At 38.7% G+C, this 25,363-nt stretch overlaps 1 protein-coding gene across 3 annotated transcripts in view; it reads left to right on the top strand.

The window, feature by feature from the left end:
- LRR (Leucine-rich repeat) overlaps positions 1 to 25,363 on the top strand; it is an 808,120-nt gene that overhangs the window by 321,396 nt on the left and 461,361 nt on the right. For all 3 annotated transcript variants that reach the window (XM_067142208.2, XM_067142207.2, XM_067142206.2), the window contains exon 11: positions 24,174 to 24,251. In XM_067142208.2, coding sequence (XP_066998309.2) covers positions 24,174 to 24,251 — 78 coding nt within the window. The remainder of the gene's footprint in view (positions 1 to 24,173; positions 24,252 to 25,363) is intronic.

The raw sequence follows: 25,363 nt of genomic DNA, 5'->3' as shown, positions 1-25,363 counted from the left end.
CATGTGCACATGTTAGGCGAAAGCCGACTCATATGTAAACAATACATTGTGCCAGTGAGACGGCTTCCAGTTCCTATGGTCCTCAGTAAATCGAAGTCTATCTCTCTTGTGCTGAACAGTTAATCGAGGGACCTAATGAGGTTTTCTTGGTCTTAAACCTGCCTCTTGGAGTCTGTTGCGTATTGTTTGGTCACTGACACTACAATCATTTGCTTCTCTTAGATCATTTTGTAGGTCCTGGGCACCTGCAGAACGCCGGTGGAGAGAAAAATTGACCAGTCTTCTCTGGCCGATGTTTTCCATTTTCTTCCTTGCCCTGGTTTTTGTGTGTATGTACCATTTTCACAAAATCATTTCCAAACCCCCCCAACAACAGATGAAGCCACATTAAGCTCTGTAGACACTGCACAAATAGTCAAACCTTCCTACAGTAATATCACTGCCCGAACATGTTCTGCCTCATTCATATACCTCATTTCGACTTATGAAACATACACAAAGAGTATAGAAGACATACTCTTTACTTTCACTAACTAGATGACAGAGTGAGACATTGCTGCTCCATTTCACTCTGAGGCATAGCACGATACATTTAACCAGTTTACAATGGCGAAAAATGAAAGTATCCTCCTATTCAATACATCATATATTCCGTCATTAGACGGAGTAAACAAGTTCAGACATGTTTTGGCTCGTTTGAGCCATCTTCAGTGAAAAAATTAGGGGGGTTGGAATAATTTACATAATATGAGTTGAAAAAATGCTAAAAAACATAATGAAAGCGCAAATGAAAAAACAAACAAAAGAGAGCCTAGACGGAAACAAAATAGCACAAATATACAATATTTACATCAATATGCAGAGCAAAAAACAACTTATTGCAACAAAATTCAGTGAAACAGGAGTTAATTTGAAATAATAATTGATACTAAAAAACTGCGTTAACCTAAGAAACAAGGGAATGAGAAAACAAATGATGCAGATGGAAATGAATAATAGTAGCACATGGTGAGGTTGTGGACCTCATAGTTTACAAATTATTAGTTTATAAAAATGACAAAACAGTTTTGAAATCACTGTCAAAATCCTAGTGGAAACCCATCACATCAAAATGGTTAGGAGGAGAGCGGGAGCAAACATTTTGAGAGAAACCAAGCCTGAATTAACCTGCAGGCGAAAAGCCTGTGATAAGGTCCTCACAACCTCACCATGTGCTACTATTATTCATTTCCATCTGCATCATTTGTTTTCTCATTCCCTTGTTTCTTAGGTTAACGCAGTTTTTTAGTATCAATTATTATTTCAAATTAACTCCTGTTTCACTGAATTTTGTTGCAATAAGTTGTTTTTTGCTCTGCATATTGATGTAAATATTGTATATTTGTGCTATTTTGTTTCCGTCTAGGCTCTCTTTTGTTTGTTTTTTCATTTGCGCTTTCATTATGTTTTTTAGCATTTTTTCAACTCATATTATGTAAATTATTCCAACCCCCCTAATTTTTTCACTGAAGATGGCTCAAACGAGCCGAAACATGTCTGAACTTGTTTACTCCGTCTAATGACGGAATATATGATGTATTGAATAGGAGGATACTTTCATTTTTCGCCATTGTAAAGTGAAAACCGTCAATACGGAATTATTCTAATATCTTGTAATAATAATAAAACATTTAACCAGTGCTTTCCAACGAAATGTGGAAGATTCCTCTCATTCTTAAAACATGTTGGAAGAATAATAGCGACTGTATATATCTTAATCGCGGACTGCTTACATGGTACTTGTGATTAAAGTCTTGTCCCTCTAATTTTCTTGAGCAGTGTATCTATGACTGCCATGACCAGATCCTTTCCATATTGGCTCATGGTGAATATTGGGTCCACTGTAGATATTCCACGTCTAAAGCCACACTGTTCCTCTTGCAACTCTCAGTCTACCTTTCTTCTCATTCTCCTCTCTAATATCCTTTCCAGTATTGAGTGTTTATTCCTCTATATTTATCACGCTTTTTTCTCTCCCCGTTCTTAAGGACTGGTATTATTATTATTATTATTATTATTATTATTATTATTATTATTATTATTATTATTATTATTATTATTATTTATATAATTCGCTGGAGCCATCAAGGACCATGTTAAGTCTTGTTGCATTTGACACTGAACTTGGCCTTTTTTAGAGCCCAAATTTCCCTCATTCTTTGTGAGTGGGCCTGCTTACGCTCCTCTGTCCAAGGAGCACCGTGTCTTCTCTTCGGTTGCTCGTCTCGGTTTAGCCCGTTCGTCAATATGTTCTTGCGGAAGAGATCTCTGTTAAGGGCGTCTTCAGCTGAGATATGTAGCATTTGCAGGTCTTTGGTATTTCTAAACCAGGGAATTGTGTGGTTTTGGGGTTTGAATCAAAAAAGTGAAAGATTTCTTTAGTTAACTTTCTTCCGTCCATTCTTTTCAGATGACCATAAAATCGTGCCCGTCTTTTTCTAAATGTGTCGGTAATTTTCTCTATTTTGCTGTAGACTTCCTTGTTGGATCTCTTTTGATGGATTCCATTTCTGTACTTTGATCCCAAGATTCCTCTCACAATTTTGTGTTCTCTTTTCTCCAGTTCTTCAAGGAGTCCTTTGTTGGCATTTAGAGACAGGGTTTCGGCTGCATATAGAACTACTGGCCTCAGAAGTGTTTCATAGTGACGTATCTTGGTGTTTTGGGAAAGGCATTTTTTGTTGTAGATTGTGCGGGATGTTTGGTAGGCTATTTCCAGTTTGCGTACTCGGTCCTGAAATGCTTCTTTGTCCAGTCCATTTTTCTTGATGATCTCACCCAGGTATTTGAATTTGTCTACTTGGGTGATGTCCCCGTATTTTGTATGGAGTTTTGGTGGAGCCTCTTTGATGTTAGTCATTACTTCTGTTTTCTCAAACGATATCTGCAGACCAGTTTGTTCGGCAATTTCCTTTAAAATTTCAGCGTGAGCTCTAGCGGTTTCTATGTCGTTTGAGAGAACAGCAATATCATCGGCAAATGCTAAGCAGTCTGTTGCGATCTCCTTGGATTTGGTTCCTATTCTCAATGGGCTGTAGTTGGTTTCCTGTAATCTCATAAGTCATCAATCAAGATTCCTGTAATCTCACCTGCCAGGTTCTGATGATCTTTTCAAGAACACAGTTGAAGAGTATCGGGGATAGCCCATCACCTTGTTGGACTCCTGTTTTGATGTCAAAGGAATGCGAGACACATCCGTGGAACTTCACCTTGGATTTTGTATCGGTCAGGGTGGCTCTAATTAATGCCAGCAGTTTCAAATCAACTCCAAATTCATTTAAGATGTTTAGCAGGACTTCCCGGTCAGTGGAGTCGTACGCTTTCTTAAAGTCCACAAAGACAGACACATACTGCTGGACCTTAGTGTACAATACCTGATGATCGTTTTGAGTTTTTGGATTCGTTCAGCTGTTGAGCGACCTTTTCTGAACCCTCTAAAGTTTTGTTCTATCTTTTCAATGAGAGATTTTTCGTATTTACATTTCTCAGTTCTGAACACCCTAGCTGCTTGGACACGTTGGGTTTTGTAGGTTTCCCAATCATTTTCTGATTTCGTAGAGTAGTACTGTTTCCACGCATTGAGTCTTTCTTGGAGGATTGATTCGCAGGTACTATTCCACCAGGCATGCTTTTTGCTTCTCTTGATTTCTGCAACGTCTTTGGCGGCCTCAACAACGAGACTTTCGGCGTTGTTAAAGTCACAGTCATTTGGTCTAGCCGTCTCCTGGAACTCCTTGACCCTTTGCCGAAGTTTATCATTGTCGAAGCGTGTGATCTGTTTGGTTGTCTTCCTTGTGTTTGCAGGAATTGGTTTGAATTTGATAAGAGACATATAATGATCTGAGGCCACATTGATGCCTTTCTTTACCTTGACATTCATAATCTCAGGGCTATTTCTCCTGGAGATTGCAACATGATCAATTTGGAACTCTCCGAGAGCTTGGACGGGAGAATGCCAAGTCATTTGCTTTCTGGGTAGATGGCGAAAGTGGGTCGACATGACCTGCAGGTTGTGATTTTCGCAAATGGACACCAGTCTTTTGCCGTTGGGATTGGTTCTTTTGTGAGCAGGGTAATTTCCTATAATTTTCTTGTACTTCTGTTCACGACCTAGTTGGGCATTGAAGTCACCCAAAAGAAGCTTGACATGGTGTTTGGGGATTTTGTCTAATTTTTCATCCAGTAGGTTCCAGAAATTATCAACTTCGTCTGGATCTGACTTGTTTTTATCGTTTGTAGGAGCATGTGCGTTAACTAGGGCATAGGTTTAATTGCGAGTATAGACAATTTGTCATTCACAGGTTCGAAATTTGCAACCGATTTAAGGATCTTGGTTCTAACAACAAACGCGGTTCCAAGCATCACAGCTCCATTGAGGATTCCTCTTTGCGCTTTGCTCTTAAAAAATCGGTAGCCTTCGGATTAAAAAATCTCTTTATCTGGGTACCTTGTTTCCTGTAGGGCCATTATGGATATCTGATTTTGTGAAGAGCTTTGGTGAGGGTTTTCAGCTTGCCAGTTTGTGTAAGTGAATTTATGTTGAAAGTTGCTGAGTTTTTGACTCTTCGGGGTACACCGAGATGCTCTGACTCGTCTCTTGCATGATGTCGAGTCTCCCCCAGAATCCAAACGAGACTCGTGCACCGTGGTGTTCACGACGAGGGATTTATCCGAAGATTTACCCCCTGGGGTATGTTTCTTGAAATGTTGTGCCATCATGCTTTTTGACTTGACTTCTTCTTCTTCTTCTTCTTCTTCTTCTTCTTCTTCTTCTTCTTCTTCTTCTTCTTCTTCTTCTTCTTCTTCTTCTTCTTCTTCTTCTTCTTCTTCTTCTTCTTCTTATTATTATTATTATTCCCTCTCTGTAGTCTTCTGGCATACGTTTCTGTTCGAACAATCTGTACACCCATTGTAGTCCAACAGGTCCAGCAGCCTTTATCATTTTCACACTAATTTCATCCATCCCTGGTGCCTTCCCCATTTTCATTTTATGGTCTGCTAATTCCACCTCTGCTTTCCAGGTTGTCTGTTGGAACCATGGGGTTCCAATGGTCGTACAGCATACCTCTACTGTTGAGTCATCAAATCATTTTACTACAGTCTCCTCTGCACCATTTCTCACATTCTGCAGTTTATCAAAATACTCCTTCCATCTTCTCTCTATTTCTTTTGGTTGTATTATCAACTCTCCACCTTCCTCTTCATCAGGTTTGTATAAACTTTTCCTTTTCTATTACTTCGTATAATTCCATACAACATTCTTTTACTGCCAGCTCCATCTTTTCCATCTTTTGTGTACATTCTTCCCAAATTTTAGTCTTCCCTTCTCTTACCAATTACTTACATTTCCTTTTTATTATCCAGATAATTTTTGCTTTCGTCCTTTTTTAATGTCCAATTCTTGCTATGTTTTCTTTTCTTTCACTCTCGTCGATGTTCTACCACAAGTACTCTCTGATCCACTTACAAATGATCTTTTGAAGTTGGACCGTACATCTTCCACATTTCCTACTTCAGTAACTGGAATTTGTTGTTTCAGTCTCACTAGAAATCTTCCTGTACATTCTTATCTTTTAATTTCCACATTATTATTTTACTATCTAGTAGCCTCCGTGACTCAGGTGACAGCGCATCGGCTTCTCACCGCTGGGTTCCATGGTTCAAATGCCGGTCACTCCATGTGAGATTTGTGCAGGACAAAGTGGAGGCGGGACAGTTTTTTTTTTTTGGGGTACTCCAGTTTTCACCGTCATCTTTCATTCCAACAACACTCTCCAGTATCATTTCATTTCATCTGTCAGTCATTAATCATTACTCCATAGGAGTGCGACAGGCCTCGTCAGCCGGCACAATTCCCTATCCTCACTGCAAGATGGGGGCTTCATTCATTCCATTCCTGATGCGGTCAGATGACTGGAAAACAGGCTGTAGATTTTCATTTATTTTACTATCTCTTCTCCTTTAATTTTTTCATTTTTCCCACTCATTTTTGCTATGATCTCCATCAAATGCTTCCCGTGGTAAAACTGTCTGCGATTTGTCCTTTCCACCAGAAAGTAATCAATTACTGATTTTATTCTTCTGTCACCGCAGCCATAGTTTGTAATTTTCTGAAACCATGTGTTGCCCACAATCATTCCATTCCTGTAACCAAAGTCTTTCCTTCATTCCTTCTCCCAAATCCATATGGTCCGATTACTTCTTCCTTTCCTTGTCTTTCATTTCCCACCCATGCATTTAAGTCTCCCAATATAATTACTTTTTCCAGTTTCTCTAGGAATTCCTCATTATTATTATTATTATTATTATTATTATTATTATTATTAAATACATTGCAATTGGGAAATATCCCAGTGGCAATGATCACTTACAGTAGTGTGATGATAAAGTTAAAGTATAATTATCCATCAACAACAACAACAACAGTACAGCAAGCAATTCCATGGAAATAAAGTATAACAGAAATACTACTAGTTTAACATTCTAAATTCAGCATCATCATATACAAATTCACACACCATAAGTACACAGTTCAAAAAAATTAGGGGAACATGTTTCATAACATCTGGTATGTGAACGTTAATTTGGTAGATAGGATTCCAATGGTTGTACAGCATTCCTTGAGACCTTACCTACTCAGGGTATGTCAAAAACGAAGTTATACTCCATCTGTAGGCGTAGCCATGCATTAAATTGTCAGGTGACTCCTCAAAATGAAGTGAATAGCGGTGCGTCCGTGTGTCGTCGTGAGGTACACAGACTACATCTTAACGGGGTTCAAGTCGCAATGGCTGTCACTTTGATCCAGGAAGGATGGACTTTCCGTCTTGTTGCTGTGGATCTCAATGTCTCTCTGTTAGTTATCCAAAGCTTGTGGAATTGCTACAGTGAGACAGGTCAGTTCACAAAGAGGGTTATACAAGGTCGTGGATGCATGACAACCCCGCAGGATGACCGATGTCTGACCATTAGTGCATTGCAGCGTTGTTCAGCAACTGTCAGAGAACTGCAACAAGACGTCAGGAGGGTCACTGGAGTCACGGTGTCTGACCAGACAGTAAGGAACAGGTTAAGAGAAGTGTCCTTATGACCCAGACGTCCTGTTCGAGTGCCCCGTTTAACGCAGCAACATCGCGCACTGTACCTTAATTAAGGCCACGACCGCTTCCTTCTACTTCCTAGGCCTTTCCTATCCCATCCTCACCATAAGACGTATCTGTGTCGGTGCGACATCAGTAGCAAAAAAATATATAAAAATAGTATTAATTTACAGTGGGTTGGCTATTGCATTAAAATATGACACCATCACATATAAATTTACACACAATTTACAGAATGCTGGAGCCTATTCTTGAAGCATCTTATATTTTTGGCAAAAAGGCTCTAAGGCAGCTGCAGGTAATGAATTCCAATCATCAATTCCCCAATTTACAAACAAATATTTACCATAGTTAGTTTTCTGCGATCTACCTTTTAGTTACATGGATGATCTGACCTGCCTATGTAACAGGGCTTTTCCAGTAGACTGTTCAACTCTCCCCAAGCTGGCTTATATGTTATACATGGCACATAAACCATGTTAGTTTCCTTCTAGTCCCCAGTGTCTCCCACCCAAGTTTTTTATCATACTTGTCACACTACTTCTAGGATTGTAATAGTTAAACATGAATCTTGCAGCGTTTTGCTGTACCATCTAAAGTTCCTTAACATGTCCTGTTTGGTATGGATCCCATACAGCTGATCCATATTCCAGAACTGGCCTGATGTGATATCATTTACTGATTTTATCCTCCTCTTTGTTCCCTGTCTGTGGTGCAGACAATGTATGAAATCTGCAACCTTATCAAAATGTACACATAACAATGCAAATGCTCAAACAAGAAAATGAAAACACACTCTATTACCTACCATAAGGGCAGTAGCACAAAATACGAAGCGTGGAGGGCAAAAACATGAAGGAAAAAGGGCAGGATCTGTACATTAACGGTTGACAGGTTGCCAGGTCAATACTACTAGCTATTAAATAAGAAGCAAGATTAAATTTAATAAATTTTACTTAATAAATTAAATATGAAAATTAAAAAAAGTGTAAGTACAGTTAAATATATATTTTCTTTTTAAAAACCAAAACGCAATTAAAACTAAAAGGAGAAACTCTATTTTATAATGAATTTTAAATTAAGCTAAAATGAAGTTGATATCAACATAGGCTTCCTCAAATAATCAAATATTGAAAAACTCAAAACAGATATCATTAAATAAAATTGTCAATAACGTTTACTTAAAGTATAGAAAGATTGAAATGTTTAAAAAAAAAAGGAAAACTTTGGTTGCAACCATAATATTTAAACGATAAACACTAGGTAATTACTACACGGAAATTCATTAAAGGAAATTAGTTTGACGATCATCAGTATGCGGGCCCGCGACTATTGAAAATTGAAATTTGCCACACTACCAAAACAATAAGTCACACGCAAAATCACACACAAGGACACATGTACAAAGAAAGTAGTGGCTCCAACCGCAAATAAAATTGCACAAATTAACCAACCAAGATTAAATTATAATAAAATAATAGTGGAAAGCAATCCCAACTAAATGAAGAATATCAAGGGGAAAATACTATAAACTTTCCCACATAATAACAGAACACTAAAGCACACAACAGGAGTAACCATTTACCGACGCCAAGCCATTATCCCATAATAGTCATCAAAGACCCAACAATTTAAAACGTATCCATCAGATAAGATAAAAGGGGATGACACATTACGTAAAAATAACAAAGGCAAGGAACCCCAAACAATGAGTAGTATGTGACAAGAAATCATGAAGAGAATGGCATATATTAAGTTAAATATCGACCAGCAAATTTCAATTTTTCACAGACTTGACATTATTAACACGTTCAGTGCCTGACCGAATTTCATAGGATTGCTGTCTAGTGCCGTGAGCTAATAAGATCGAGTTACTCCCTGGTGCCAAAGCGTTCACAGGCTTAACCAAGCAAATGATCACTGAAATGAGGATGTATTTATGATATATTAGGTTAACTTATTATGTATAACCCCATATGGGGTCGTATTGATCATTAAGAATTGTGCACGTACACGCGCCCCCATATGGGGTCGCACTTATACAGTAGTTCCTGTCCCGACGCTCGGTCATACTTACTTTTTCTTTGCAGGGATGCGTTATATGCTGTTGATTATGAGAGATGTGTTATTAGCTTGTTCATACTGGAGCCGTAAAAAAAGTACGATCCCCGATTTTTGGTCAGGAAATGTTTGTAAATGACTATCTTCAGATTTTAGGTTAGGAAATCTTCATATAAAATGTAGTTATATAAACTGGTTAAAATCACGTGAATTTGGTAAAATAGGATATAAGAGAATAATATTATAAGAATTAGCAATAACTGAATATTGAATGAGTATATAATTTTCTTTGTGTAACTTTAAATTTGAGTAAGAGAACCTAGCAGCGATAATTGTGCAACATGCGAAACCAGTGACTATATCATTGAAGATGGTTATAATTGTTGAACAGCTGGCTTGGAAACCCTGAGTACAGTGGGGAAGTGTATGCTGAAGACTGTAATTCATCGTTGTGAATGAACGTGCGAGATCGCTATTTGCTCTGTAGGCCCTACTGGGTTCAAAATCATTGTAATATGTACTTCGTCTACATCATCGTCCGACTTGTTCGATATATTGTCCATACTAACTGCACTAAGTCTTTTACTGCTTGATTTACTCGTAACGACTTCAAAAAAGAAAGGAAACTCGCAGCACTGCACACATACTTAAACAATCCGTGGGCGAGGTAGACAATGACTTTGTCACCCTACAAAGCACTCTTGACGTACCCATATGAGGTCGCACCAAAACAGGAATTGAGGAATGGAAGGTGGACTATGCACGTACTTAAATAGACGACTAGCAGATGGCAAGAAGAGGCTTTATAGAGCTTCGAAGCACATATGTACTATGCATCCAAATGGGTTTGCACAGTTCACGATTTGGAACGAACGTACGACCCCATATGGGGACGTGTAGTTCAAAACCTTGACTACTCTCATGTACCCAAATGGTGTCGCTTGGCACTCAACATGTTAAAAATAATAATAATAATTTATCCAATAGGTGATATTATGAAATTACATTAGCTTTTGTTAAACGGTTCGCCTACAGCTTAGATAATTTATAATTAAGGGGACTTTGGATTACGCTAGGATACGTACATGAGGTGTTATTAATTAAAGTCCCAAACAATGCAAATAACGATCACATCCAAATAATTAGCCGTGAATGCAATAGCAACACAGTTAGGAGGCAAATTCAAACAACGAAGAAAAATTAGGGAGGAAAATCCACACCAAAATAAATAACAGAAAAATAATAATAGTAAACATCACGGCGATGATAATAATAATAATAATAATAATAATAATAATAATCTCAACGAATGATTAGGCAAATGAAGCACGAACAACAACACAGTAAGTTACAACTCACACAAAATACAACCTCATAGATGCATAACTAGCGATTCCAAATTCCCACACATTTCAGTTACATGCTTATTGTTTTTGTTTCTTTTTTTACTACGGATTCACTCCAAAGCCGATACAAGATCTTGCTTACGAAGGTTTATATGGTGCCATAAGGGTGCGTTTATGATGTTGGTCGAATCCACGTATGGTCGTATAAGATCGCCGGAATTATTTGTAATTTACAGTACTTACTTGAGTTGAGGTATTCAATATAAGAACTCACATTACTATTACAAGAGGCATGTCGGTAAACGGCTAAAACACACACACACACGCACACGCGCGCACGCACGCACACACACACACACAGTTTTCTTCTTACACTAATGAAATATTTATGGTTGGAGCACACTGAGAATAATTCAAAAGATCAACGGCATAGCCCTGACATCCTCGCACTTATCCTGGCGAGTAACACTCCATTACTAGCACTCTCCGACTACACCAAGATGTCTTTTTACAAGCGCGGGTAAACACAGCCATGTTAAATGCTCGAACACAACAGACAGACTCCTCCTCACTCACACAGACAAGGCGGAAGTCACCAGCTCCCAACATTCAAAGTTCGCACCGCGCAAACGCACGGCACTCGATTGATAATCCGACGAATCAGATTAATCCAGCAAATTCGTAATAATAGGGGATATAGTTTTTGAATTAAATGTGCATGGTAAATTCCACAATTAGACAACAGTCCCAAACAATGGGCGATAATGTTAGATAACGTCTCGATACACAAGCAGACATGCCAAATAAATAAATAAATAAATAAATAAATAAATAAATAAATAAATAAATACTCGTAGATGTTTTCATGTTACAATTCCATTATGCCAAATAAATATTTATTGCCATTTTCACGTTACAAAATCCTTCACTTCGTTCCTCATTCTCACAAGGGAAGGGCGCGTACCGGATTTTCACAGATCTTACATAAATTATGCACAAATGTTAAATGAGCTATGAAAAACACCATGGCCAAAACATTTCTTTTGCAAATTAATTTACGCGACTTAGAGAAAGCATTTAAGTTTGCATGTTTGAATTGGCGTGGTTGGCTGTGTAGGACTGCAGTGCGTGTGGGTTAACTCACTGAGGAACTGTGCCACTGATCTTTTTTATACCGCTAATATTTGCATAGCACTTCGCGAAAATAAAGAAGTGGCATTAGGGGAAATAATTTAATTCTTGCATTGATTGTGGGCCAATAAAGGCGATAGAATAAGATTATGGTGAAAATAAAGGTTAATCAGTATAACAAGGTACGTTACGCACGAAAGCAAGTTACTCCTGCTACATTGATGCTCGTGGTAGAAATGTTGAAGAGAGGATAAGGGCATGTGCAACAGAAGTCACCACTGTCAAAACATTATTGCACAGAATGCTCCAAGGCACCCAGATTTTTTACACATACTGGCTTCGGTACCAGGCGTATTGCCACATTGGACGAAAACGAGGAGATGATAGTTGGTGGTATGTCAGAAATTGAATTTTCAAGATGGTGTTTCTCTGCGCCAAAATGATGCCCAAAATCAATAATCAGAGTTAGACATTCTATGTACAGATCCATTCCATACTCTAAACCCGTATACAATCTAGTTGTTGACAGTAAAATGTGGCACCAGGAGGGATCATCATCAGCTGCGCAGTATCTTCATTTGGCATAGGTTTATGTCCAGGAAAGAAATCTAGAATGAGCGAAACTTCACTGGACGCTGTATTTGGCTTAAATACACCATTAAACCATTCATTCACTTGTATAGATCCTATTTTTCCGGATTTAGTGCAACACAACTTTCGACTCTCTTGAAGTGATGCATAAAGGCCCCAATAACTTTGCCTCTGGAGGCAACTGCCAGCATTGTAGAGGGAGTGAGTGAGGGAGTGTGAGAGAGAGAGAGTGTGTGTGCGCGCGCATGTGTGCATGTGTGTGTGCACAACACACTCTGATCGCTGTTACACACGTTTTCGGGGCCATAGGACTCTATAACAGATTTAACTTCTAACGAGTATTTCTGCTGCTGCTGTGGTTTCTACTTCTTTGTTGGCCTTCTTTTTCGTCGTTACAGATGTTATTTTATTCAACACAGTACCATTGCGCTTGGCATACTTTAAATCCCGCTCAGTTTTCTTCATGAGCAGCTTGCATTACCCACTGCTGAATGGTCACATTGTGAATTAATTCATTATTGTGATGGGCAAAATTGATTTTTACTTTTTTCTCTGGCAGTACATGCTATTGCCCTCAATTTGATACATTGTGCGCCACTGTTCTGAACGTGCTTTTTCCACAAATATAATTTTTTTCTTTTTTGCTTTTGACACGATGGAACTTTTGTTTCATTGATGGAAACAAAAGCGGGCCCACTTACCAATTCTCCAGTATTGAACAGCCTTCCTTTTATAGTCAGCTAGCTGATGTACCCGTGCTTCACGACGGAATTCTCAGAAATATAGTCTTTGTGGTTTTCTCAGCTGACATGACATCAGTATGAATGTAGCAATTAAAAGCAATACTATCATATAAAATACTTTCTCAAATGAAAAACTGCACATTTTCTCACCTTTAACGAACAGTACTACAGTGCCGATCTAACAGTCCTAAGGAATGACCATGCCGCAGGCAGCAGCTAACACTCCTCTTACATTATTCCGTCAAATGTGCTCACTGCTCATTCCAATCTGTGCCTCAGATTAGGGATTGAATAGCTGGAATGCTATACAAGTAGTATAAGAAAATTTATGTACCAGAGGAATGGCATGCTAAACAAGAGAGAGATCTAACTGCCCAGCTACTTTCCGCCAATATTCAAACAGGCTGTTATACTTGGTACGCGGCAGTAATCCCATCTGTCAGAGATGAGTGGCAGCAGATGTCACACAGCACATCACAACGAACAATGGTCAATGTAATGTTATTGTTGATCAATTTTATGAGCTTTCTACATTGTAGGCCATTATATTTAGTTTTCTTCCAACTCTGTGATATTAGGACATCTTATAAAATTATTTATAGCGTAGACTGTAGTTCTTTATTCCCTGACTTTACACACCAGTTTTCATTAAATTCTGTGTACCCATTTTCTCGTGACTCAGCACTTACATGGACTTAAAGGGTCAGATAAAGCTTCGCCTACTCTAATTCTCTGAGATCTGTTTTCTAGAAATATAGCAACCCATTCAGTCACTCTTTTGTTTAGTCCAATTGCACTCATTTTTGCCAGTAGTCTCCCATGATCCACCCTATCAAATTCTTCAGACAGGTCATTTGTGATACAGTCCATTTGACCTCCTGAATCAAAGATATCTGCTGTATCTGGCTGGAATCCTACAAGTTTAGAGCTTCAGTGGAATAGCCTTTCCTAAAACTGAACTGCCTTCTATCAAACCAGTTATTAATTTCGCAAACATGTCTAATACAATCAGAAAGAATGCCTTCCCAAAGCTTACATGCAATGCATGTAAAACTTACTGGTCTGTAATTTTTAGCTTTATGTCTATCACCCTTTCCTTTATACCCAGGGGCTACTATAGCAACTCTCCATTCATTTCTTATAGCTCCTTCAACCAAACAATAATCAAATAAGTACTTCAGATATGGTACTATATCCCAACACATTGTCTTTAGTATATCTCCAGAAATCTTATCAATTCCAGCCGCTTTTTGTGTTTTCGACTTTTGTATCTTACAGTAAATGTCATTGTTATATGTAAATTTTAATACTTCTTTAGCATTAGTTTCCTCCTCTATCTGGACATTATCCTTGTAACAAACAATCTTTACATACTGCTGACTGAATACTTCTGCCTTTTGACGATCCTCATGTACACACTCCATTTGTTAATTAATTATTTCTGGAATGTCCTTCTTGGAACCTGTTTCTGCCATTAAATACCTATGCAAACCCTTCCATTTTTCACTAATATTTGTTTGACTGCAAATTATGCTTGCCATCATGTTATCCTTAGCTGCCTTCTTTGCTATGTTTAAATTTCTTAGTAAGTTCCTTCAATTTCTCCTTACTTCCTCAACAATTGCTTTAACCCTCAAATGGTTAAACGACGATGCATCGCCCTTTTTTTACACGTTGTTGTGGTCAACGACGATACATCGACTGTTTTGCAGCTGTTCATTAGACACGCTCTCGTTATGCGTAGTAACACACAAATGTGCTCTAAGTAGTATCATTTTAAACAGCAGATTACAGTCTCTCTTTTTACTCTAGTTGCTAGGTTGTAGACTGCCGTTTAAATGTACTGCACAGCCTTAAAATTCAGTCGTTAGGCTCGCTACCTTAACTGCGCAGTACAATATGGCACCTTGCCGTGTCACGGTGTCGTTCTGTTTTACGTGCTGTTTTTATCAGTGTTTTGCGGAAATGGCGAGTAATTTAGTTTTAAGTCCCAAGAAATTTGGGTTCAAGTCCCATTCGGAAGATGATGTATGAAAATAATGAGTGACGCGAGTGATATGAATGATAATGACAGTGACATTGACAGACATCCTGGAAAGCTGGAACGTTTATGCGTAATCTGTGGACCAACAAAAAAGAGGAAGGACCCGGCATTTGTGCCCTGGTTGTAACTGTGCAGTTCACAGGGGGTGTTACCACAATTTACAGCACTTTTGGAGGCCTGAAAAGAGAGGAAGAAAAAGGAGAGAGCAGTCTAGTTCTGGTAGCTCCTCTGAGTGACTTTGCGGGGGCGTTCTAGTGCTTCTGTATATATGTATATATATCTTTATTTGTGTATATAACATCTAAAGTGTTTATATTTTTTTGAAGTGCATAAAATTGTGTACAATATTGTGATTTGACTTCCTCGGGTAAGTCGAGTATTTTAGTGTCTGGTATGGGCGCAAACATTTTGATATTATCATTTTGGAACACTTTTTTGGAAATTCAGGATGGCTGTAAAGATATAATGAAAGGCACAAAACAAAAATATATTTATTTCAATAGCCTATGATATTATGATTTAATAAAATGTATTACATTGTATGATTTCCTTTTAAAACCTATTTTTAAGAATTTTTAGTGAAAGTATACAAAAATCCTGAAAATCGTGTGACCGTAACAGTCGTTTACATAGACCATTTGAGGGTTAAACCCATCCCAGAGTCTGTTTACATTTTTATTTACCGTTTTCCACCGATCATAGTTACTTTTTAGAAACTGCCTCATGCCTGCTTAATCAGCCATATGGTACTGCCTAATATTCCTACTTTTAAGACCTTCCTTTCTATCATATTTATTTTTAACTATAACAAAAACAGCTTCGTTATCACTAATGCCATCTATTACTTCGGTTTCTCTATAGAGTTCATCTGGTTTTACCAGCACCACATCCAGGATATTTTTCTAGTTGGTGCAATCACTTTCGAATCAGCTGTCCTTCCCATATTAGCTTATTTGCCATTTGTTGGTCATGCTTCCTGTCGTTCGCATTTCATTCCCAATTGACATTTGGTAAATTAAGATCTCCCGCTACAATCACATTCCTTTCCATGTCGTTTCCCATATAGCTGATTATCTTATCAAATAATTCTGAATCTGTGTCAACGCTACTCTTTCCCAGTCTGTACACTCCAAAGACATCAAATTGCCTATTATCTTTAGAAATGAGCCTTACACCTAGAATTTCAGGTTTCTCATCTTTAACTTTTTCGTAGCTTACAAATTCTTCTTTCACCAGAATGAATACTTCCCCTCCCACCATTCCTATCCTATCTCTATGATACACTCTCCAGTTCTGTGAGAAAATTTCTGCATCCATTATATCATTTCTCAGCCATGATTCAACTCCTATTACAATATCTGGTAAATATGTTGTTGTTTGAGTCATGCAGCCCTCCTTGCCACCCTATCTTGTGCTAACCTTTTCATTTCTACGTAACTATTGCATCCTACATTTGCTCTAATCTGCTTGTCATATTCATACCTTGGTCTACCCCTACCGTTCTTACCACCTACACTTCCCTCAGAAACCAACTGAACAAGTCCTGGGTGTCTTAAGATGTGTCGTCTCATTCTATCTCTTTATCTCGTCAAATTTAGCCAAATCGATCTCCTCTCACCAATTCGATTCAGTATCTCTTCATTCGTGATTCGATCTATCCATCTCACCTTCAGCATTCTTCTGTAACACCACATTTCAAAAGCTTCTATTCTCTTTCTTTCTGAGCTAGTTATCGTCCATGTTTCACATCCATACAATGCCACACTCCACACAAAAGTCTTCATAAACATCTTTCTAATTCCTATATCAATGTTTGAAGTGAGCAAATTTCTTTTCTTAAGAAGGCTCTTCCTTGCTTGTGCTAGTCTGCATTTTATATCCTCCTTACTTCTGGCATCGTTAGTTATTTTACTACCCAAGTAACAATATTCATCTACTTCCTTTAAGACTTCATTTAATCTGATATTTCCTGCATCACCTGCCTTCGTTCGACTGCACTCCATTACTTTTGTTTTGGAATTATTTATTTTCATCCTGTACTCCTTACCCAAGACTTCGTCCATACCGTTCAGCATCTTCTCGAGATCTCATGCAGTCTCAGATGAAATAACAATATCATCGGCAAATCTCAATGTTTTGATTTCCTCTCCTTGGATTGTGATTCCCTTTCCAAATTCCTCTTTGATTTCCTTTACTGCCTGTTCTATGTAAACATTGAAAAGGAGGGGGGACAAACTGCACCCTTGCCTCACTCCTTTCTGGATTGTTTCTTGTTTTTCAAAGCCCCAATTCTTATCACTGCAGTCTGATTTTTATGCAGATTGTAGATAATTCTTTGTTCTCGGTATCTGATCGCAATCACTTTCAGAATCTCTAATAGCTTGGTCCAATCAACATTATCGAATGCCTTTTCTAGATCTATGAATGCCATATACGTGGGCTTGTCGTCTTGGTTCGATCCTCTAAGATCAGCCGTAAAGTCAGGATTGCTTCACGTGTTCCTTCATTTCTTCTGAAGCCAAATTGATTTTCTCCCAACTCAGCTTTAACTTGTTTTTTTCATTTTTCTGTAACTAATACGTGTTAAAATTTTGCAGGCATGAGATACTAAACTAATGGTGCGGTAGTTTTCACACCTGTCAGCACCGGCTTTCGTGGGAATAGGTATAACAACATTCTGCCAATTATCGGATTTGACATCTCCTGTCTCATACATCTTACGCACTAAATGGAATAACATTGCCATGCTGGTTTCTCCTAAGGCAGTCAGTATTTCAGAGGGAATGTCATCAATACCAGGTGCCTTGTTCCTATTTAGGTCACTCACAGCTCTGTCAAATTCTGACCTCAAAATTGGGTCTCCCATTTCATAAGCATCAACAGCCTTTTCTTGTTCCAGAACCAAATTATCTACATCTTTACCTTGATACAACTGTTGGATATGTTCCTGCCATCTTTCTGCTTTGTCTTCTTTCTCTAGAAGTGGCTTTCCATCTGAGCTCTTTAATATTCATACACCTAGATTTCCTTTCTCCAAAGGTTTCCTTGATTTTCCTGTATGCAGCATCTACTTTTCCCAGGACCATACAACCTTCGACATCCTTGCACTTCTCCTTCAGCCATTCTTCTTTAACTACCTTGCACATTCTATCCACTTGTTTCTTTAATCACCTGTATTCTGTTCTGCCCTCTTCATTTCTAGCATTCTTGTATTTTTGTCGTTCATCAATCAGGTCTAATATCTCCTGAGTTATGCAGTGATTCTTAGTTGATCTTTTCTTCCTTCCTAACATTTCTTCAGCAGCCCTACTGACTTCATTTTTCATGACTATCCACTCTTCCTCTATTGTGTTTCCTTCAGCCTTTTCATTTAGCCCTTGTGCAACATATTCTTTGAAACAATCCCTCACATTCTTTTCTTTCAACTTGTCTAGATCCCATCTTTTTGCATTCTTTCCTTTATTCAATTTCTTCAACTTCAGATGGCATTTCATGACCAACAAGTTGTGGTCCGAGTCCACGTCTGCTCCTGGGAAAGTTTTGCAATCCAACACCTGGTTTCTGAATCTCTGCCTAATCATAATGGAAGTCTATTTGATACCTTCCAGTGTCTCCAGGTCTCGTCCACATATTCAGCTGTCGTTTGTGGTATTTGAACCAAGTATTGGGAAGGACTAAATTATGATCAGTGCAGAATTCAACCAGCCGACTTCCTCTTTCGTTCCTTTGTCCCAATCCGAATTCTCCTACTGTATTACCTTCTCTTCCTTGATCTACCACTGCCTTCCAGTCTCCCATCACAATTAGATTCTCGTCACCTTTTACGTATTGTATTATATCTCTACCTCTTCATATATTCTTAAGATTTCCTCATCACCCGCTGAACTAGGAGGCATATATACTTGCACTATTGTGGTGGGCATTGGTTTGGTGTCTATCTTGACGACAATAAGTCTTTCACCATGCTGGTCGTTGTAGCTTACCCGCTGATCTATTTTCTTATTCAACTCCTGCATTTCCCCTGTTTGATTTTGTGTTGATAATTCGGTAGTCGCCTGATCAAAAATCCTGTTCTTCCTGCCAACATACTTCACTTATGCCAACTACATCTAACTTTAGTCTATCCATCTCCCTTTTCAGATTCTCTAACCTATCACAACGATTCAAACTTCTAACATTCCACGCTCCGACTTGCAGAATGTCAGTATCCAACTTCCTGATGATCGCCCCCCTCATGTAGTGCCCACCCGGGGATATTTTACCTGGGAGGAAGCCATCATCAGTACATCATTCATACAGAGAGAGCTGCATGTCCTCGGGAGTTAGTTACGGCTGTAGTTTCCTGTTGCTTTCAGCCGTGTAGCAGTATCAACACAGCTAAGCCATGTTGAATATTATTACAAGGCCATTATATCTATTAAATTACTTAATTTCTTTACAATACTTCTCCAGTTCAACACTAACATTTTTATGTCATCCCTACTTGATTTCCAGATCTCTGTACCCTTATCACCGTTCCTTAGACCACCTTGTTTCCCTGAATGTACCTCCCTATTACCCTTCCAAACAAATTTCCTAACTTATACGTACCACTGCGGTTTAAGTGAAGGCCACCTGAGCGCAGATCCCTATCTCCTACCCACCCATTAGGATCTCGAAATTTCATTCCCAGTTTCCCCACATACCCCCTCCATAGTCTCATTTAAATCCCCAATCACCCTCCAGTCAGTATCCCTCCTACACAGTATTTCACTGATAACAATCTCCGCTTCCTTAATCTTCATCCGTGCTGCATTTACCAGATTCCACACATGCCCAACTATGTTGGTACTTATATCAGCTTTCCTTATGTTGTTGGTACCAACGTGAAACACTACCACCTTCTCCTTCCCCTCCTCCATCTCTTCTACGTTCCTCAAGATCTGCCTCAACTTAATTCCAGGACTTTACAAGTATTCCGTTTTCGAGAATATCGCAGTTAAGAAAACGTGCTAAATTTACACAGACGAAGCTTCACGATTACTTCATGAAGCTGTAATGTTTGTAAATGATGTGAAATCACTTATAATAACTCTCTATGAAATACTAACACAGAAATGACTTAGAATAATAAAAATAAAGATATGTATGCTTACTGTATATTTAAGGTGGATGTTCTTTGCCGTTAAAATGTTTGATTATTTTTACAAAGTTGTTTTAATGGACACCTCTCGTAACGGACATTTTTCTTCGGAACCGACGGTGTCCGCAGAAGGAAGGTTCGACTGTATATAACTTTAGTTATGTAGGTTTTTTTTTTTTTTTTGCTAGGGGCTTTACGTCGCACCGACACAGATAGGTCTTATAGCGACGATGGGATAGGAAAGGCCTAGACGTTGGAAGGAAGCGGCCGTGGCCTTAATTAAGGTACAGCCCCAGCATTTGCCTGGTGTGAAAATGGGAAACCACGGAAAACCATCTTCAGGGCTGCCGACAGTGGGATTCGAACCTACTGTCTCCCGGATGCAAGCTCACAGCCGCGCGCCTCTACGCAGTTATGTAGTATTTATCGATAGGACCACTAATAACATAAATATTTGAGAATTAAATTTTCGGCTTTCCCCTAAACTACTATTTCACTGAGCGTGAATGCAGTTATTTATTTCCTAGATTGTAGCAACTTATTCCCCGACTTTACATACCAATTTTAATTAAATTCTCTTGAGGCATTTCCTCGTGATGTGCGTACATACGTATAGACAGACGTACAGAAATAATGGAAAATTAAAAAGTACATTTTCTTGTTACTGTGGACATGACCGATACAGAAATAGCATTATTTTAAAATTCTGAGCAATGTACAGACAAAACTCTTAATTTTATTTACTGTATATGTTTATAAGTCCATCTTAGCATAACCTGGTTGGCTGTCACCTTTTACTGAATATTCATCATCAGAATCATTTGCTTCAAGGTCACATGACGTGATTTGAAGCAAAAATGAGAAATGACATGCTGTCTATTTAAACCTCATCATTTTCGAGGCAGCTTGTAATGACACCTGTAGATATCAGTGAGTAAAAAATTTAAAGACAAGCTTTGAAACAGATGGAAACCAACAAATAACTATCCTCAGTAGCATCCAGCACATCATGTAGAAAGGGCTTAATATCACTTGTTCCATATCTTTCTTCCATCGCAAAAATAACTTTGCCTATATTGATTACCATTATACAAACAATGACTATAAGAATATGGCAGCGTGGCCTCAAGTCAGCCGACGACTATAAGCATATGTTAGCATGGCCTCAAATCAGATGTTGGACAGTGTGTGTTTGCAGGTAGGGTATGGAACAGCGGCCTCTCGCCAAGTGAACCCAGCACGCAGTACAGTACTGTGTAGTTGAGCGCACTAATGCAAACATATGATCCTTAACGCTTTCTGTCGGTCACACGAATTAATTTCCAGAAGAAGTATTTTGGCCTTTGTATTATTTTTGGCCCATTTAATGTGTGTGCAAAATTTATGTAAGATTGGGGATTCCCCGGTGTGCGCCCTTCCCTCGTCAGTGTAATTATTGTTGTCCTGTCACTGATGTACTGTACCGTATCCACATACTCCTCCAGCTGTTTTGAAATTATCAGGTCCACTCCATTTTTAACCTCTTACCAATCACTCCAGTATAGTGTATATCCTTTATTAATTCTTCTTTCTTTTCCCCTTACTTTTAACTTCGCTTAACCCTATAATTTCTATATCCTCTTTCTCCATAAAATTCTCCACTTCTTAATGCTTTTCCTGTCAGGGTCATAAGGCTGATTATTCCCACCTTCATGATGTTGGCTACTGGTCCCCTGTTTTTCACAGTTCCCTCAACACACAAGGAACTGTGTGCCTCTTACCCTAACCTTTTCCTGGGTAACTTCTCAAGGTCCCATATTCATATTTAAGCTCTTATTATGGTGGGGTTGATACTTCCAGAGGCATTTTATACCTACTGCCAGATGTAACTTTAGGCTCCTCCTCAACAGTACACATGCCTTTTGCATCTGCTTCACTGAAGTACAGACATTGCTAATAGAAGAAATTTCCTCCATTTTATATGCTGTTGGGACAGGGGTCCTTTTTCATCTAAACCATTGACTATGTTCTCATTTCTGGTGAATTTATGCATCATTTTCTACTCAAGGGTCTCACCTGGTCGCCAAAGGAAGGACTCTTCCGTTCGTAGCTGTTGGTCCCACCTTTGGGAGCCACGTTTGGTAATACTGTTACATATGATAGCAGGATGATACTGACTTTACAAAGACTGTTGATGTGTCAGAGTTAGGGAAGATGGTAGAAGTGAGACTGTCTTCAGAGAAATGATTTTAATATGTTTGGTTGTATTTTGTAACAAAAAATGCTTCCGAGGTTTAGACACCAATGACGAAAGTGCATGCAATAATTCAGTTAAACAAGCTGTTCAATAGAACAGGAAGTGATTGTTATCCATAGAAGCCAGGGCTTCCCTGGTCAGTTCATTCACAACAGAATCAAGAACGTGTGGCTGAGAAATGAATTCTTTCTCTTCACCAGTCGAAGGCTCAACTTTGCCTATCAATCATGCCAGTGCCACTGTTCAGAACATCATGAGACTAGCTCGAGTTGAGAGGATGGCATTAGAGAGCAAAGCAATGAAGTGGGGAGTTAGAATTTTGTGTTTTCATGAGAAATTTGCTATTTAAGATCAGAAAGATTTAACAGTCCTTATTTGTAATAAGCCTAACTGACCACAGTAGAGTACAGTACTGTATTCTATGTTGTGAAATTCTTTTTTGTAATATTTTAAAAATTGTGCTCTACTGAGTAATGTATGATAAAATGTAAATATGATGAATATTCACAGCTGTGCTACCTAGTGTTTACAGTACAATATGTCTCCAAGTATGTTACTTTCATTGATCTGTCTGACTCAGTCTTATCCTTGGCTTTTACAGTATCAGAGGTGACTGTGGTATGAGTGCTGTTAGTAATGCCATTCTTATACAGTTGATCCCTGCTATATTGCTCATGTGGTCGGTTGGTGCATGCCATTAGCAACTTCTGGCTCACTGACGAAAGCATTGGGAAACTACCTCACTCCTCATTTCCCTACACCTCTTCGGTGATGCCTAGGCCATGGTGGAGCTGTTGAGGACTGAACATTGTCTTTGGTAAAACGTATTATGACACATGTTATGAAAGGAAAATTTGTAGTTCATTCATGATTTTCGACCACAAATTATCAGGAGTGTAGTGTAATACAATTCTTAGTTTTAATAACATTCCTTTCGCCTGCTGCCATTTCTTGATGGATACAGTACTTTTGTATCCATCTCTTGGCACAGGCCAGAGTAAAGTGTAGCTTTCACCTAAGTCCCAGTCTCATCCATGGCTGTGACAATATGGAAGCTGCTTGGGTATGGAAGGTGCTGCGTAATGACATTCAGAGCACGACTAGTGCATCTGAGTGTTATGAAAGGTGTTGCTCATAGGGTCAGTCGTGCTGCAATAGCACTTTCTGACCCAGTGAGGAAAGCAATGGCAAACTACCTCACTCCTCGTCTTGCCTAGCACGCCTCATTTTGGTGCTGCCATTGGTTTTTGCGGTTTCCTTCTAACCACATAACTTTTGGTGGTGCTATTTGAGGATCCAACCAGCCTCTGGGCTGATGACCTAACAGACAGACAATAACATTCCTTATCAAATTTCATGGCACCCTGCAAATGAAAGACCTAGGAATAATATTATTTTAATAAATTAATCACATTTAAGATATCATGATATTTGTAATGTCTTTAGTACTGAGATATCTACATTTTGAAAATACAGGATTGTGCAGAATTTGTATATGATATGCAAAAATTATTTATGTTTTTCTTATTACGGCATTTCATTTGACCTATATCACACAAAATTTTCTGTACCATTAAACATTTGCATACTTGCTGTACATTACTTTTTGTGTAAAGTTCCAGGATGAGGAATCTTCTGAAATCTTTAATATGTTGAATTGTGAGAAAACAAGAACATTTTCTAAAATTGTTTTTCATATTGTGGAGGATGCCAGGTCTGAAATGGCTAGGTAAGTAATAATGTGTGCTGTCTGATTTCAGAATCTCTGCAATTTTCTTGCCCAGCCCAATACAATAACTTATCTGGACATTTCGGGTACCGACACTACTCTGGAATCGGTAAGTCATTCACAGTTTATACTGTTTCTTTACCTGTCCACTTTCCTTTTATTAAAAAAAGATATATAAAAAATAATTAATTGAAGAAACAGTTCGCCAGTCCTGTGGTTGTTTTGTTCAACACATATGCCACTGCCTCTCGCCCAGTATTCTCAGGTTTGACTCCCGGCCAGGTCAGGGAAGGTTCGAGATCCACTCAGCATACGTAAAAGTAGTTGAGGGTCTTCTGACCATAAAGTAGCGGACCCAGTCTTCACACTAACCACTTGTCACCACCTTGGCCTGTGGTACCTATAAAGCAAGTTGGGCAAGTGCTACTCTTGTGGAACTGCTGGGAAACTGTGCTCGTGGGCAGTCTTAGTTCACTTCTGAGTATAGTTTCCTTGCAGTTTGTATCATGTCTGTTATTCTGGGATGTGAATGCATTACTTCAGTTATTGTACTGTATTTACTCTGAACGTCATTCAAAAGAAACTAGTGATTTTGAATTCCACCTTTACTGTACTGTAATTTTTTTAAATTTTTAAATTCCATTTGGAATAACAAAAGGTAATGGGACATGTTTAGTCTCTTTTAGAGACAGTCTCAGCCACATAAAGCAATACAAGGTATCCAGTATTCGGGAGATAGTAGGTTCGACCCCCACTGTCGGCAGCCCTGAAGATGGTTTTACGTGGTTTCCCATTTTCACACCAGGCAAATGCTGGGGCTGTACCTTAATTAAGGCCACGGTCGCTTCCTTCCCACTCCTAGCCCTTTCCTGTCCCATCGTCACCATAAGACCTACCTGTGTCAGTGCTACGTAAAGCAAAAAAAAAAAAAAAAAAGAAGCTAGTCTTGAAAACTATAGTTTGCCAGGCTGAGTGTCTCAGACAGTTGAGATGCTGGCCTTATGACCTCCAACTTGGCAGGTTTGATCCTGGCTCAGTCCAGTGATATATGAAGGTGCTCAGATACGTCAGCCTCATATCGGTAGATTTAGTGGTATGAAAAAGAACTCCTCCAAGACTACACCTTGCAGTCTCCGAAAACTGTAAAAGTATTTTTTATAATTTGCTTTATATCGCACTGACACAGATTTTATGGCAACAATAGGACAGGAAAGGGCTAGG

The sequence above is a fragment of the Anabrus simplex genome, chromosome 2 (genome assembly GCF_040414725.1).
Source record: "Anabrus simplex isolate iqAnaSimp1 chromosome 2, ASM4041472v1, whole genome shotgun sequence".
Classification (NCBI taxonomy): Eukaryota; Metazoa; Arthropoda; class Insecta; order Orthoptera; family Tettigoniidae; genus Anabrus; species Anabrus simplex.
The sequence above is the reverse complement of the archived record's forward strand: the minus strand, read 5'-3'. Positions and strand labels throughout refer to the sequence as shown.